The sequence below is a fragment of the Triticum aestivum genome, chromosome 1A, assembly GCF_018294505.1.
Source record: "Triticum aestivum cultivar Chinese Spring chromosome 1A, IWGSC CS RefSeq v2.1, whole genome shotgun sequence".
In the NCBI taxonomy this organism is placed as follows: domain Eukaryota; kingdom Viridiplantae; phylum Streptophyta; class Magnoliopsida; order Poales; family Poaceae; genus Triticum; species Triticum aestivum.
Window position 1 is genome coordinate 16,319,019 of NC_057794.1, and position 16,884 is coordinate 16,335,902.

At 48.1% G+C, this 16,884-nt stretch overlaps 2 protein-coding genes and 1 pseudogene across 2 annotated transcripts; 1 reads left to right on the forward strand and 2 right to left on the reverse strand.

Moving 5' to 3' along the window:
• Positions 1-4,887: 4,887 nt before the first annotated feature.
• On the reverse strand, positions 4,888-6,319 carry LOC123073525 (chalcone synthase 2-like). The gene is made up of 2 exons (XM_044496651.1): positions 5,277-6,319; positions 4,888-4,946 (listed from the first exon to the last, which is right to left on the reverse strand). Exons 1-2 carry the CDS (start codon positions 6,190-6,192, stop codon positions 4,888-4,890), a joined length of 975 nt encoding a protein of 324 aa, XP_044352586.1. The 5' UTR covers positions 6,193-6,319.
• A 2,028-nt stretch (positions 6,320-8,347) lies between these two features.
• On the forward strand, positions 8,348-9,345 carry LOC123055548 (uncharacterized; annotated as a pseudogene).
• A 4,227-nt stretch (positions 9,346-13,572) lies between these two features.
• LOC123186974 (flavonoid O-methyltransferase-like protein Os11g0303600) lies at positions 13,573-15,008 on the reverse strand. The gene is made up of 2 exons (XM_044598717.1): positions 14,136-15,008; positions 13,573-14,013 (listed from the first exon to the last, which is right to left on the reverse strand). The coding sequence occupies exons 1-2, from the start codon at positions 14,958-14,960 to the stop codon at positions 13,717-13,719; spliced, it is 1,122 nt and encodes a 373-aa protein (XP_044454652.1). The 5' UTR covers positions 14,961-15,008; the 3' UTR covers positions 13,573-13,716.
• Positions 15,009-16,884: the final 1,876 nt, after the last annotated feature.

Genomic DNA, 16,884 nt, shown 5'->3' on the forward strand with positions numbered 1-16,884 from the left:
TGAAAGGTGTAACCGTACACTTATGGATATGGTGCGCGGCATGATGAGTTATTCCAACTTGCCATTGTGATTATGGATGGACGCGCTTGAAACCGCCATTCACATTCTCAATAGGGTACCAAGCAAGTCGGTGCCCAAAACACCGTACAAGCTATGGACATGAAGGGTGCCCTCCCTACAACACTTCAGGGTGTGGGGTGCCCTACTGAGGCCAAAATGTTTAATCCAAATATTGCAAAGTTAGATCTCAAAACAGTAAGTTGCCACTTCATTGGCTATCCAGACAGATCAAAGGGTTTTTCGTTTCTACTGCCCAGACAGATATACAAAGTTTGTAGAAACGAGACATGCAGTCTTCTTAGAGGACGAAATGATGAGGGGGAGCTTGGTAGCTCGGAAAATTGATCTTGAGGAGAAGATGGTGCATGCACCTAATCCGATGATTCAGGAGCCATTTTTCTCACTATCAGTTGCAACTCCACCCATGACAACTATGGGAGCAGACCCGGAACCTGTCCGTCAGGAGCCGACTGAACCCGTTGTTGAGCATGAAAGGGAAGTGCAACAGAAAATTTTAGAAGAAGTGCCAGAAGTTGAGGCACAGAATGTGCCAGAAACTGAGGCCCTTAGAAGGTCTACAAGACCAAGAAAGTCAGCTATTTCTACTAACTTTAAAGTTTACAACATAGAAATGGTTCATATGGAAAAAGATCCCACCTCATATGAAGAAGCCATGAGAAGCCCTCATTCATCAAAGTGGATGAAGGCAATGGAAGACGAGATGAAATCGATGAGTTCCAAACATGTTTGGGACTTAGAGGAAATTCCTAAAGGAGACAAAACAGTAGGTTGTAAATGGGTCTACAAAATTAAGTATGACTCTAAAGGAAATATAGAAAAGTATAAAGCACGACTCGTGGCAAAAGGATTTACACAAAGAGAAGAGATAGATTACAATGAGACATTTTCTCCAGTCTCATGTAAGGATTTCTTCATAATCATAATGGCATTAGTTTCTCATTTTGATTTAGAGTTACATCAAATGGATGTTAAGACGGCATTTCTGAATGGTGATTTAAAAAAATGTCTACATAAAACAGCCTAAGGGTTTTATCATGGAAGGCGAGGAAAATATGGGATGCCGCCTGAAGAAATCCATTTATGGTTTAAGACAAGCCTCTCGGCAGTGGTATCTAAAGTTTAATCAAACGATTAAAAGTTTTGGATGTAAAGGAAATATTGAGGATAATTGCATTTATGCAAAGTTTAAAAATGGAATATTTTCCTGATCTTGTATGTGGATGATATCCTGCTTGCTAGCGGTGATGTTAGTCTACTACAAGAAACAAAGAAGTTCTTATCCTCAAATTTTGACATAACAAATCTTGGTGAAGCATCATATGTTTTGGGCATAAAAATTCACCGAGATAGGAACAATGGGTCTTAGGACTGTCGCAGAAAGCATATTTGGAAAAGGTTCTTAAAAAGTATAATATGCATGCGAGTAAAGCCACACCTGCTCCTATAGTTAAGGGCAATAGTTTTGGGAAATTCAAATGTCTCAAGAACCAGTACGAGATCGATCAAATGAAAGCAGTATCATATGCTTCGGTAGTTGGCAGCTTACAGTATGCACAAGTGTGCACTCACCCTGACTTAGCTTTTATCACCGAGGCACTTGGTAGATATCAAGAGAATCCAGGCATGGAGCACTGGAAGATGGTAAAGAAAGAATTGCGTTATGCGCAAGGCACGAAGGACTACATGCTAATATACAGGAGAAGTGATTCCCTAGAGATAAAAGGGTATTCAGACGCAGATTTTGCGCGGGGGGGGGGGGGGGGCAGAGATGATAGAAAATCCATGTCAGGATATGTCTTCACTCTCGCTAGGGGAGCTATTTCATGGAAAAGCTCCAAACAGTCGATAGTTGCATCATCCACGATGTATGCAGAACTCATAGCATGCTTCAAGGCCACAGGGCAGGCGATATGGCTAAAGAAATTTGTACCCGACTTGAAAGTGGTAGATTGTATTCACAAACCACTAAAGATGTACTGCGACAACCAACCCACGGTATTCTATGCTCACAACAACAAGTCGAGTAATGCTGCCAAAACAATAGAGATAAGGTGTTATGTTGTGAAAGATAAAATCCAGGATCAAACTATAGGTCTCGAGCATATAAGGACAAAGGATATGCTTGCGGATCCGTTAACGAAAAGCTTACCACCCAATGTGTTCAAGGAACACATAGCCGACATGGGTTTAAGGGAAAGCCTTATGATTCCTGGATAGGCCCAAAAGGAACAGAATTTGTTTCTGAACAAAACGTATGTTGTAGTTGTATGATTCTATCGACGATTAAGCTGTGACGATGAAACATGCTCTATGTATCAATATGTGACGAAACAAATAAACTAGAAAGTATAAGGTTAAAAGTAAAGTTGAGATCAAGGGGGAGAATGTTAGGTTGATCTCCTCCCGATCGAGCCCAGCGGCTCGACGGGCCCTTGACTCGCGCCCTGATCGGGGGCGCCCAACCAAACCATGGTTGGTGGGCCCCTGTCGCCGCGCTATATAAAGGGGTGGGAGAGTCGGCCGCACACAACACGAGATTCACCGTGCGTCCAGAACCCCACCTACATCCCTACCGATCTAGGGTTAGCGCGATACGACGGGAAGCTCCACCGCCGCCGCCATCTCTCTGTCATTGCCGTCGTGGCCATCTCACCACGATGGCCTCAGGCTCGAGTTCATCAACCCAAAGTGAAGGTAGGTTTTCCGGATGATCTAGCCTACCCGATCCAAAGGATCTAACACATATGTGCATCTATTTTCTGATGCATATATGTGTAGATTTGGGTGCAGGCATTGAATTTTCTGATAATTTTAATGCAAGGTGTGATAACTACACACATATATATATTTTTGTCATAATTAGGAGAAAGAAATATTAAAAATGATTGTACGCTGAAATCTCCATACCAATTTGACTAACTCAATGTAATAAAAATAAGCCTTATGCCTGTCATCTGTCAGAAACATGTGATACACAGACCCATATATGTGTTGCAGATTAAAAAAGCTATAATCCCCACCTTACCTCAATTAGATATTTTGAAATCTATCTCCTGTAGTTTAACAGAAAAGTGCAAAAAAGTGCAAATTTATTTTTGACGTAACTTAAATATTACCCCTTGCTAATATATTATGGTCCCAGGATCTGCTCATTGTCGGCAAAGAAAATGAATGTCTGCATGCATTCCTGATAAAGAAAGGCTTTGATAATTAATTTAAAAATTGATATCACCTAAAAATTTGTCAAATATGTTGCCAACAGACATATGCTGTTGCCGACACAAGACCAAATTCAACAGCTCCTAATGATAGATCCCCATGAAGAAGAAAAATAGAAGGCGCATATAGTACTTTAGTGACAAGAAAATCTGCCGATTTGCCATGAAAGAAGACGGTGTGTTCGTTTGTGAGCGAAGGCGTTGATGAGCACACCATTGCCCTACAATGTGAAGTGCTGAGGACGCCCATGCCAAGAGCTGATGGTGAGTACTGGCCTATTGCAGTTCCATGAGTTTCTTTTGTCTACATGTACGTGGCGATGAACGGGATCCATTTGCTCTAGATGCGGGCAATGGTAATTTTTTCAAGCAGGTTTGATCTATGTCATACACGCTAACAAGTTGGAGGTTTGATTATTAATTATCTTGCGTGAGCTTTAGATTTGGGTTGGGAAAATTCGTCACTTAATTTACTGCTTTTTGTATGAAGCACATATGTGGCTGGTGATGACTTGTTACTATATTTAGTTGGTTCATTGACTGCAGCGCGTGGGATTTGCTGATAGTTTGGCACAAGGTATGATAACTACACATACATCTACTTATGCCATTGTTAGGAGAATAGTGCAAATAGTACTAAAATCATCATGTGCTCAAATTTCCATGCTAATATACCGCTACAAGGTTATAAAATTAAGCCTTCCATTTATCATCTGTGAGAAAGATACCATGCACACACACACAATTATCCATGTCATGAACTGATATGACTTGTGTGTTTTCAATGGAAAATAACTAGAATTCCCCGCTTTTCCTCAATAGGTTTTTCTTAGAAAATTAATCATTAAAAAAATCAGGTCCCCTATCTGATGAATTTTAACAAAAAAAACTCTAAAAAATGTCAATATATTTTCATGTAATATAAATGGTTTCAATATTGCATTTTACCAGACAAAATGAATAAAGTGCATGGATTCAGTACTTGTTACTAGGGGGAAATGAATTCCCACATGTACTCCCTATAGAACACTTTGCATGAATATCTTATGTAAATTTGATCTTAAAAATGACATGCTCTTAAAGATAACAGTAAAGATGTTATTGAGGACATGCTCAACATCTCTAAACCATAACACCAAACTCCGTCATAATTTGTGGGAAAAAAGGATAACAAATGATACATCTACTGAATTTTGCATTTGCAAAACTACAGCCACCAATACACAAGCAACCTTCATGAATATGGAACACTGTTACATTTCTTATAAACATAAAGTTCCTCTGGTGAAAAATAGTTGTGTCTCGATTGATGGTTGGAAAAGAGTATACACGCAAACAGTACAATCACAAATGGATGGAGCTGTTTAACTCGATCCTTTTATCTATACAAAATTAGAAATTAAATACTATTACACTGATCAAAATAGTGTCCTGAATGTCGCTATATTTGAAAACCGAAAACACCACGGGGTTAATAACTAGTATGTCTAATTAAGAACATTCTATCTTAGATGGCTGTAGCATCCCAAACATATGGATTATGCAGTAATCGCGGCAAAAGTAAATAGATGGTTAAGAAGCTCAATGATCAGGATGAGAGGGAAAAGAGACAGGCAGCTGAACCGTACATGTTTGAGGATGTAGACAATGCAACCCATACATAATGTTGAACGTTACTAGAATACACGAGGTACATCAGGAGCACATACAACAGGGTTTGGGGAGGAAAACACATATCAATTCTTACAGCAGAAAACAAAAAGTGAAAACCCGGGGATAAAGGAAACTCAGAACAGCCATCACAGGGCCGCTCTCGTAACCACTTGTAGTACTGGTGATTTTATGTTGTTGGCGAATAAATAATAAAGTGTGGTTTGCTGATCGATTATGCAGTGGCTGTGATCGGGACGCTGCAGAGGACGATTGTCTCGACGGTGAGGCCGGGGCCGAAGCCGAAGAGGACACCCCACTCCTTACCCTCTCCAGTGGTTGCGTGGCCATCCTGGGAAGAGGTCTTACGCATCACATCGAGGACGAAGAGGACACATGCGCTGGACATGTTGCCGTACTCCGATAGGACCTCTCGGCTGGCGCGCATGCGTTCCTTGTCAAGGCCAACTTTCTCCTCAACCATGTCCAGGATTGCTGGCCCACCAGGGTGTGCAATCCAGAAGATGGAGTTCCAGTCGTGGATGCCCAGAGGCTTGAAGGCGTCCTCGAGCGCTTGTTCAATGTTCTCAGAGATGAGCCCGGGCACGTCCTTGAGAAGGTGGATGGTGAGCCCCGCCTCCGTAAGGTGGCCGTTGATGGCACCCTCGGAGCCGGGCAGGATGGTCTGGCTCGCTGATACCAGCTGGAAGAGTGACTTCTCAAAGGGCTCGTCGGGGTCGGCGCCGATGATGGCAGCGGCCGCGCCATCGCCAAAGAGCGCATGTCCAACCAGCGAATCCAAATGGGACTTGGAGGGGCCACGGAATGCCATGGCAGTGATCTCCGAGCAGACCACCAGCACGCGTGCGCCGCGGTTGTTCTCGGCGATGTCTTTGGCCATGCGGAGCACCGTGGCACCGCCAAAGCAGCCTTGCTGGTACATCATGAGGCGTTTGACCGTCGGCGAGAGGCCGAGCAACCTCGCCAACTGGTAGTCGGCGCCTGGCATGTCCACGCCGGAGGTGGTGCAGAAGACGACGTGGGTGATCTTCGACAGCGGCTGGCCCCACTCCTTGATGGCCCTCTCTGCCGCCTCTTTCCCAAGTTTGGGGACCTCCACGACGACAATGTCGTGGCGCGTGTCCAGCGACGGCTCCATGTGAGAGCAGATGCTAGGGTTCTTTTTCAGGATCTCCTCGGTGAGGTGCATGTGCCTCTTCCTGATCGTGGACTTCTCGCACATCCTCTCGAACTTCTCCTTGAGGTCCGGGAGGTGCTCGCTCTTGGTGACTCTGAAATAGTAGTCCGGGTAGGTGGCCTGGTACACGCAGTTGGCCGGGACGGCCGTGCCGATTGCCAGCACGGTCGCCAGACCCTCAGCCCGCTGTGCCCTTCTCACTTCCTCCAATTTCACCGCCGCCATTGATCAGCACCAAGGAGTACTAGCTAAGTAGCAAGGGCTTGCTAGCAAGGGTTTGGAAGGTACACGTAACGTAAGATTGTATTTCTCAACTCTGGTGATAGAACTCACTGGGAGTGCTGCCACTTTATAGAACATGGTTTGCTAACGGATTCATTTTTTCTCTACCGGAGTTGAACACACCGACGACTGAGCTTGTTTGTTTTCTTAATTCAAATGGGACGCCTGCAGCTTAGAGAAACTCTACCATAATTGCCGTCTTAAGGAGCATGGCGCATAAAAGTATCAGCTTAATTTAGCAGTCGCGGCAATGTTTCCAATTTTAAAAGCGAGAACCATAAAACAACTCTGCCAGTGAGTTTGCCATGTTCCGCCGGCGCCAAACAGGACACGGCTGGAACAGGTCGGCAATCGTTAAGATTGCTGAGTTCTTAGAGCATCTTCAGCCGTTCGGCCCCCCAAGGGCACGAAAAAGCGCTGCTTGGGGGCGAGCCGGTGTTTTTTTGGTGTGGGGGCGAGCACGTTCCCAGCCGCCGCCCCAGGTCGCCCTCAGACGCCCTCACAGTTCGTCCAAATTTTAACAAACACGGCCAAATTTAAACAAACACGGCCAAATTTCGACGAAATTTAGCCGTTTTTTACACGAATAAAAGGGACGAAAAAAACCCTAAACTACGGCCGATGCTTCTCCTCCTTGACACGGCCGCTGCTCGACCCCTCACCCCGGCGCGCTGCTTCACTCGAGCGGCGGGTCGTTGCCGCCCTCGACGTGTGCGAGGACGCCGCTGAGCGTGCGGCCAGGGATGCCCCACCACAGGCGGTGGCCCTCGCTGTTGTTGCGGCCGTGCGGCATCCGCGCATTGTCATGGAGACGAGCCGCTCCTCCTGCCGGCGTTCGAAGTACGCCGCCCACGCCGCGTGGTTGTCGGTGGCGTACTCCGGGAGCGCCCGCTCCGCGGCCGTCAGGGACGCCCGCGCACGCTCGATCTCGGCGTGGAAATAGGGCGTCTCGGGGACGGGTAGAGGGGGGACAAGGACCCTGCCGGCGCTGAGCCTCCACCGCGACGGAAGGCGTACATCGGGCGGCGCGGGGTATTTGGACTCGTGGAGGAGGTTTGCCTCCCACTCATTCAGTGAGCGGCGGCCGAAACCCTTGGCCGCCGCCGCGTCGCCGGGGTACCTCACGCTCATGGTTGCCGGGGGGGAGAAAGAGGGGCTCGAATGACGGAGAGAGGGGAGGAACTACGGCGGCGAGGAGGGGGAGGACTGCCGATGGATGGGTGCCTCACCGGCGCGGCCAGGGGCGCCTTTTATATAGCGGCTCGGGGGCGGCCGTGTGCGACACGCATGGCGGAAGGCGGGGCGGCGTTGCCGCACTTCGCCGCCCGTGAATCAATGGCATGCTGACCGGCGCGAGCCTTGGCATTGATTCCCCGCGGGAAAACAGAGACGATGAGGACGACCAGCCTGTCTCGCTGACGCATCGGTCCCGCCACTCTTTCGTGCTAAAACGTTCGAGCCGGTTCCCCCGGGCGCCCCCAGCGCGCCGGGTTCGGATTGGGTGCGCCGGCGCCAATTTCGGCATAATCCGGCCAAAAACAGGCTCGTGGGGGCGCGACTGGACCATTTTTCGGCGCAGGCGCTAAAAAACAGCCTTGGGGGCCTGTTGGGGGCGCGGCTGGAGATGCTCTAAGAGCATCTCCAGCCGTTGAGCCCCCCAGGAGGCATTTTTTCGCCGCTTGGGGGGTTGCCAGCGAAATTTTTGGCTTGGGGGTGAAAAGATCTCCAGCCGTTTCCACCCCCAAACGAGGACGTCGAACGCGTCGCCTTCCAGCAGCTCGCGCCCGCGCCTGGCCGTGGTCGCCCTCCGCTGCTGCCACCCGCGTGTGCACACACGCACCGGCCCCCCCTGCTCGCTTGTGGCCACGGGGACGGCCACTGCGAGGACGAAGAAGATGAGGCCCTCCCCGCCCCGGCCATGCGCGTGCGAGCCCCTCCCCGGCTACGCGTGCTCCACTCCGGCCACGCGAGCGCCCCGCCATGGCCGCGCGAGCGCGAGCCCCCGCCCCAGCCATGTCCCGTGGAGTGCGCGGGCGGGGGCACCGACGCGAACGTCGAGGTGGTGAGGATCCTAGCCACCATGGCGTAGGAGATGGTGCCCTACCTGACCCGGGACGACACGGAGAAGCGTGGACGGGTCCAGATGGCCAAGGCCATAGCTGTCGTCTTGTCTGCGGGCGGAGTCAGCGAAGATGCCAAGAAACCGATCTAGTGAGGATCCTCAAGGAGGCCGCATCACCGGCAGCCATCCTGTCCATGGCCGCGGCCGTGCAGGTACGCGCGCGGCCCGCCCGAGCGTCGATGGTCCGAGCCGACGCAGTGCCCGCGCTCGCGCTCGCCGTGGCGGCCGCGCCCATAGCCGCGGCGAAGTCCGCGCTGATGTTGTAGTAGAGGCGGCCCGCTGCAGCCGCGCCAGTGGCCGTGATGGGCAAATGGGGCGCAAGGCCGCGGTGGCGCTGCTGTGGCTGTCCTGTTGCGCGGGAGGCGGGGAGCGGAAGATGAGGGAGCCGCTGGCAGCCGCGTCGGAAGCGGTGGGGAAGCTGCTGGTGGTGATGGAAGGGGACTGCTCGTCGGCAACGTCGAAGATGGCCGGCGAGCGCGAGCCCCGCCCCAGCCATGCGCTGTCCGCTCTACGTCGGGCACGAGCCCCTCCGCGGCCATGCGTGCTCCGCTCCGGCTGTGTGTGTGGTAGGTGGCGGATGGAAAAGAAGAGGAGAGAGGAGAAAGAAAAAAGAGAAAGGAGAGGAGAGAGGAGAGAGAGAGGGAAGAGAGAGGGGCTGGCAACTGGGCCTGTGCATGCAAAAAAGACATGCCGGCGTCCCCAGCTGCCCCCCAGGGGCCTGGGTTTGGGGTGGGTGTGCTGGTGCTAACTTTCGCCAAATCCGGTGAAAAACAGCTTTCTGGAGGCCCGAGTAGGGTGTTTTTGCCCGCCAGCGTCTAAAAAGTGGCCTGGGAGGGCGTCTTGGAGGGTCGGCTGGAGATGCTCTTAATATCAGGAACTCGACAAAACAGAAAAGCAACTACTGCCGAGTACGTAAAAAGGAGAACTCGTCAAACACAGGGTGGTAGACGAGACGTGCCGAGTTCCATCTAAGCAGCATACTACGTGTGTGAGGCCCACGGTAGCATGCCTTGTTTTGCCTAGTTCCATCTGAAGAGTTGGCAGATCCTTCACCGAGTTCCTGGCACGCCGTTTGCAAAGTACCTTTGTTTTGTTGTCGGTTGCCAGTTAGGAGGTCATTGGGGAGGCCGGTTCTCGATTTATGTCAGAGTCAGGATACTGGTGCTCAGTCCATGAGGTGCAACGCGCGGTTGACTCCAGGTGTGGAGTTATCCCTAATCATTTACCCCCTGATTTTACGTGATGTTGTTACCTATGTCCGCATGCACCCACCAATGCTATCCCAATAAAGATTTATACGAGGGAATGCAACATGAGAATGGTCGTTGGCGTCATGCTTTGGAAATAATTGTGAAAGAAGTTTAATTGATGGGTTAATCAAAAGCCAAAAAATATGCTGTAAAATCCCATGTTCATCAGAAAATACTAGACATCAATATAAAGGATCTTTTACAATTATGAAACCATGACCGCTTGATTCGCATAACATAGCATGGTGAACAAGAGATGACATATAAAGACCAAATAGACCATCATGGTTAACTTGATGTTAGCCTAAGCCAGAGGAAATGTCATATTTGTTTTACGAGAAACTACCCAATCTCTACTGCTAAGCCAGAAGAAACGTCCTATTTGTTATACGAGAAAAGCTACCATAGCAAGCTGCGCCATGGCCGCCGGCATTCCATGACGCAATTACTTGGCTGGCCGGCTGCAACATCCTTCAAGTGCCGATCAAAATTTGAACGATAAAGAGGAAATAAACAGTAGTGGTTCCAGTAGCCGGCCGGCCGGCCTGCCGAAACGTCCTTCGTCCTTGGTATATATGAGTGTCCTATACCAGTTGGCGTCTTCATCAATCATGGTAGCTTTGACCTGAGGAGGCAGGTACTTACTTGACCCATTATCTCAAACTATCCAAGCCTAGATGGAGGTTCTCCTTGGATGCACGTCCTTCATTTCTGTTTTTAAATTCTTTTTTGCCGTCTTCCGTTAATAATAGAACACATGGAAGCTGATGTGCGTTAGCGATAAAGCAGCAGCGATAACGACCCATGGTATCACCATGCTACTTGGGGAAGTAGGGTACATCGGATGAGCCAGCATACCCCCAGATATGTGTCTTTCCACGTCCCAACTGATGTGATAAAACTTAATGCCACCTTCTTCCTACAGCTAAATAGTTTCTAAACTATGCTTATGGGACAACCAGTGTAAGATGTGACTTAAGCGTGATTAAAGTTTCATTTTATGTTTCAAAGATTTGCACAATACATGCATTACTAATTTCTTCCAAAACAATCTATCTATCTATCTATCTATCTATCTATCTATCTATTATTATATGATAGAAGAAAAGGAACAGTGGGGATTTGTTAAACTTCAGTTATGGAAATTTAACGGTGGAGATTCATCATCTTATATACGTAGGCTTGAGTAGATGAAAAAAAAATCTGTGATACAATCAGGCTACGTGCAGTTAGGATCCCTATTCAGGTTGTATTTATTTGCCAGAGAGTTCCCTGTTCACATGCACATCCTTCGTGTGAGTCCTGCATTCCTTTATGGATTTGTCTTACAAGATATTGTCTGTAGGCTATGTAAAAATCAAATATATATACAAAAAGGATGTGTCTACGGCACATCTAGATGTGCTCTAGCTATTGCACATCTAAGTGGGTGAATCAAGCATAAAGAGGAAAAGAAAAAAGAAAAGAAAATATCCACACGAATCTCAACATAAGATCAATGACATAGGACTTAGATGTGCAATACTTATTGCACATCTAGATGTGCTTTAGCAAAACTGATACAAAAACGTTAAAATCCGAACATCGAATTTTTTACCATGGCAAATTTGAACGTGTTTTGTGGAAATTGTAGTTGATGCGAGTATGGCAACTTAGTTTGCGAGCACGGCAATTTTCTGGTAAAAATAAAACTGAGGGCGAATTTACCATGCATATCAACTAAACATGCCATGGTCAACAAATATAAATCGCCCACCTGCAAAAAAAATTGCCACAAAAAACTTCTATTGGCCATGGTCTAATCCCAAACGTTTGGGACTTATTGGCATCCTATTTAAAAGGTCATAACATGCACATTATCCTCTCCCCTAGGCTGCTTGAAAAGCCAGAACAATTGTTCTTTCGATACATTCGTCCTGTGCAGCTCATAGTGTCTGCCGGCAAGATACAACGCCTCCAAACTAGCGGGCACCAACTGGCCGGGCGGCCTACTCAATGCAATAGTAGTACTACCACATCGAACTACTCAAGCTAAATTATTCCAGAGGGCCCAACAGGTGCAGCATCTACCAAGGGCCGCACAACGAGCCATTCATACTCGGTGAAGACCATCGGATCGCTTGCCGTCGCGTGCATTCTTGGCAGCCTGACATCCGACATCTCAATCCAGCTGTGGTTGCGTGGATGCACAAAAAGTTCAGCCGCATATAATAATATGAAGTCTATTTTTCACACGAAAATAAAAAAGAGACCGTCATGGCTGCTCCGACCACTTCAACTCTGGTCGACTGACGTGTGGTGTCCTCTCGGCGTCTCGCGGCCTCCGGGTGCATGCAACCACCATTGGAACCGCTAACCCAGGGCCTCCTAGAACTTGATGACCGACACATTAATTATCATGTAGTTTGAGGTTTTCCAAATCCTAATCATCTTGTTTTTTTTCTTGATAGCAACATGATCAATTGGTTGCATACTATTACATAGCCAGACTAGGCGATGTTCCTCTACATGCATGGCACCACGGCCAGGATGCAGGCCACTCGGAGCTTATGGTCGGCGCTGCCATGTTGGGCAGGTGGTGGTTTTACATCTGTAGTTGTACACGCTTCCGACGGCCACATTTTTCCACATGATGCCGACACACTTATGTAATCGACTGGCATGCCTTTGATATCAAGGCTGACAAATCTGGAGCGAAAAAATAGAATGCAAGTAGACCCTTGAGCATTGGTGCATCTACATAGGTTTAGTTCTGTATATTTCTTCATGTTCATAATTGCCTAACTTTGTGAGTCATTGTTGATCAACCCATAATTTTTTTTAACGATAATGGTAAACACACGGACCCTATACGGACCCACCCCCCTTGATTTTTGCCAACTGAAACTAACCTTGTAAAACCCCTGTAAAAGTCTGTTAGTGTAGCATTACTCCTTTTAATCTTAGTATAGCCATAAATCAAGTAGATATGGTCTTGCCAATGATATCGTTTTAAATTCGGACTTGAAAATGGTATATTAATTAATTTGTGAGAATACGATCAAACAGATTTGTCAAGAAAACTATTATCATCATCTTAAATTATATGCGTAGAAATAAGTCATATGAAATAATGGTTAAGGATGCGTATGATTGACGTGAACATTACATGCTTGGGAGAAGGGATCTGGCAATCCCACCACCCCTACAATATACATTCATATAACTTCTTATTTATACATTATTTTTTAAATACAAAGTTGTTGATTATGCTCAGGGGCAAATTGATACTACATATCTCTTCACAAATGGGTTGAAGGTGTGTGTGCCTTTTCCTTTTCTTTCTAATCTGAACCTCTCCCTTTTCTCGCTTCTGCCTAATCCAAACACTGATAGGGACTCCATACTTCCATCCTTATGGAAGTCATGTGCTGGGACGACGGTGGAGGCGATTGATGTAGAGCTAACGAAGAAGCAGCTGTTAACAACAAACATGAGTGATCCACATATACATCCATGTATTGCTACCTAAGCGCTTTAGCACAGATTAATTGGTAAATATTGTTGTTCTACTTTGATAACTGATTTCTGACTAATTCCTATGTTATAATATTCTTCTTGAATTTAACAGTTTATGCTAGTGGTAATTTACAACTAGCAAAAAAAATAGAAGTGGCAAATCATGTCAATCAATGCACTAGGTAAATGGGACACCTAGAGTAATATGAACAAGGTATTCATTTAATCAAAAAGCACAACTGCAACGAACAATGCCGAGGTAGAGGGTATAGATAAGCATGCCAACCATTCATATACTATTGCTATTGAATTATTGACAGAAAATATAAGACCATACAAACTTTAAGCATCAACCACGTATACACACTTTAAGCAACATCACATGCGCTGAATAATAGATATTGTTGGATAAGCAAGCTATGGGTGGACTTCGATGAGGGATCGCATTCCCAAGACGTTGTGAATTTTGTAGTGACTAAATCCGGCTTCCATGAACATCTTGTGCCAGTTGTGCTCCTCCCTTGCTTTACCATTAAATAACATCATCATGGCCAAATCCATGGTGACCTGGGCTTCAAGCATTTGGTGTGAGGGTGATCCAACGACGGTATCAATGATTATCACCTTGCCAGCTCTGGCTCCGTGGGAAATGGCCTGTCTACATCGCCTGAGGATCTTCACGCAGTCCTCATCGCTCCAGTTATGCAGCACATGCTGCCAATCGGATTAACCATAAGTAACTTTAGTTTAAAACTGCGACACTTATTATGAACCGCAGAGTAGGAATCAATGTCATTAATTAGTAAAAATTGAAGTTACTTAGTACTATGATATACCTTAAGCAGAACAGCATCAGCGGGAGGCACAAACTCCATCATGTCACCAGCAACGAGCTCAACTGTGCCATCATGCGAGATTCCTTCTATCACCTGTGGGAGTTCCAACACCGAGCACTTGACCCGTGGGAAAGCCTCGGCGATGGTCCTCGCCATGGTGCCGTTCCCGCCAGCAACGTCGACCAACGACGTTATCCCAGTGAACACCTGGCTGCATTCACGAACAGCAAGGGCGGCGATGAACTTGCTGGTGGCACCCATCGCCCCGTTGAACAACGCGTTGAATTCGGGGTCACGGCTACCGACGCCGTACAAGCTCCCGCCATGCACCATCATGAACGGCGAACCCGTCGTGGGTCCCTCCTCCTCGCTCAGGAGCCACTGGTGCAGCTGTAAGGAGGCTGACACGAACAAGTCGGTGGTGTCCAGGAGCACACACAGCGACATGCATGAGCTGCCGTCCACCAGGAGACGAGAAACCGTGTTGAGGTGGTAAATCGTGGTTGGTGCCCCATCGCCGTCGGCTGGTGCTGATGCGGCAGGGACAACATCCTCGGCCGTGAAGATCCCTGCTGCAGCCAGCATGTTCATGAGGCGACACAGGTAGGGGCGTTTGCTTGGATGGAGGGGGACGGCGGAGAGCAGCTTGGACAAGGAGGCGGCGCCACCGCAGCGTTGGAGGACATCAGCGATTCCAAGCTTCACGGCACTGTTCAGTGCCATGGACTTGAGGTACGCAAAGGTGTGGCAAAAGAGCTCGGCATCAGCTTTCAGAAGCTCTGCTTTTGAGGTAGCTGCCATGGGCATGGCTGTGGTCTGTTCCATTTCCCTTAATTTTGCTATTCGTATTAGGAATGGACATCTGCAGTGAGGGTACAGCTGATTTATAGGACTGATAGCACCTCACGATCATCAGAGGGGCAAATGGTGGGCTGGGAAAGGGGAGGGAGCGACCTAATAATTAACAAAAATACTCATTTGCTACCGATGATAGTAGCTGCATACGCTCAACAAGTGGCGATGAGCCATGACGCACATGTTCTTTTCGAAACAACAACTAGCCCACATGTATTCACCTACTAGACGTCAGACCTCTGCGGCGACCTACCACTAAAAAAATTATAGGATAACCCTCTCGTTGTGGCGGGATTTGTAGAAAGCGACTATAATACGCATGGAAAATCTTAAGAGCAATCTCTAAATGATAATAATATCATTATAGAAAAATATTTAGGTTCAAGATCACAAACATTAGGACCTCAAAATGTATGTCTTAATATTTTCTACTGACCAGCTAGAACCTAATATACTTTTCATTTTAGCGAGTAGAAACTACCAACTACCTAAGCATAACAATATCATTCATGGAATGCACAAATCAGATGCTAAACTTCTTTCATAGCAGCTATGTTTCAGCTCACCAACCATGAGGATGTAAGGTGTTGGGAATAAACCTCGACGGCGTGTCTGGTCTGTCCGTGGTGACCAGCGTGTGTGCGCGCATGTGTCTAGGTCGAGTCCGCCGATGTGTGGCCGCGGTCATGTTCAGTCCGAGTCGAGATGGTTTGTAGCCAGACTTAAGAACGCGTGGCTTTAGAGGATGCATGCAGCGGGCGCACGTGGAGCCAGGTCTTGCAGAGGAGCTGGTCGCTCCCTTCAAGAAGACCGGATCGCCAGGAGGCATGCGCGGCGTCGGCGGTGGTTGCATCCTCGCCAGCTACAAAAAGGGGCTGCATCATCTCTACTATTAAATGGGAACCTGCCGTCGTCGTGATGGTTCGACCAACACCTCCCCTCGTTCGATCTCCTCTTCACCCCTCTTACGACCCCACGCATCCAACGAGCCAAGGACAACCTTTTTTTTCCTCGTGCAACCCTCGCACCAACCCAGCCCACCGATCCTCCAGGCCCAGCCATGTTCGGAAAGAAAGATCCCATGACCCACGAAGTCACAAACACACGTCCCCCACGCCCCATTCTCCCCCACGTCGCTCCCAATCACGTCTCTCTCGCCAAACCTGAGAAATTTCACCGCCGCCGCTATACTCCTCATTCGCCTCGTGCTCGTTGGCCGCAGTCCTGGTCGTGGGAGCACGGCCGCCGGGATGCCGTACGTGCTGGGACCTCGGCCGCCGGGACGGGGTATGGGCTGGGAGCTCGCCCACCAGGATGGGGACAGGGTGGGAGCGCGGTGCACGATTGGAGGAAAAGAAAATACGCCGCCGCCGCCCTCCACTCATTCACCTTGTGAGTTTCCTTTTCTATTGGTTGACTTTGACTTTCACGTCGCCGGCAAGGATAGCGAGGCAGTCGATCAGGACGGCGAGGGCGAGGGAGGTCGGTGTGGATGCTGCGGCGGCGGCAGCCTCATCGCAGGTGACACTGACATCGATCGATCCCTGGAACCCGCCTTCCTGCACTCCAGTGATGCGACACGCCCATGCCGCCTCTCCTCCCTCTAAGGCCGATCTATTCAACGCATCAAGGTATCCATCTAGACTCCCGTGCTTATTGGATTACAGTTACACTCTGGAATTCTTTTTCGTTCTCTAGCTGCTTGACCAAATGATTCAATGAGTTAGGAGTTGCAGAGGACATGGAAGGTCGCTTATTCAGAACCACGTATGATGTTCTTCACTATTTTAACATCTTTTCTTACTCACCATATGTTCAGGTTTTTGAGCATACATTCTGGATCATACGCCTCGCAGGCATTCAATAACTTGCAGGATATACTCAGAGGTTTGAC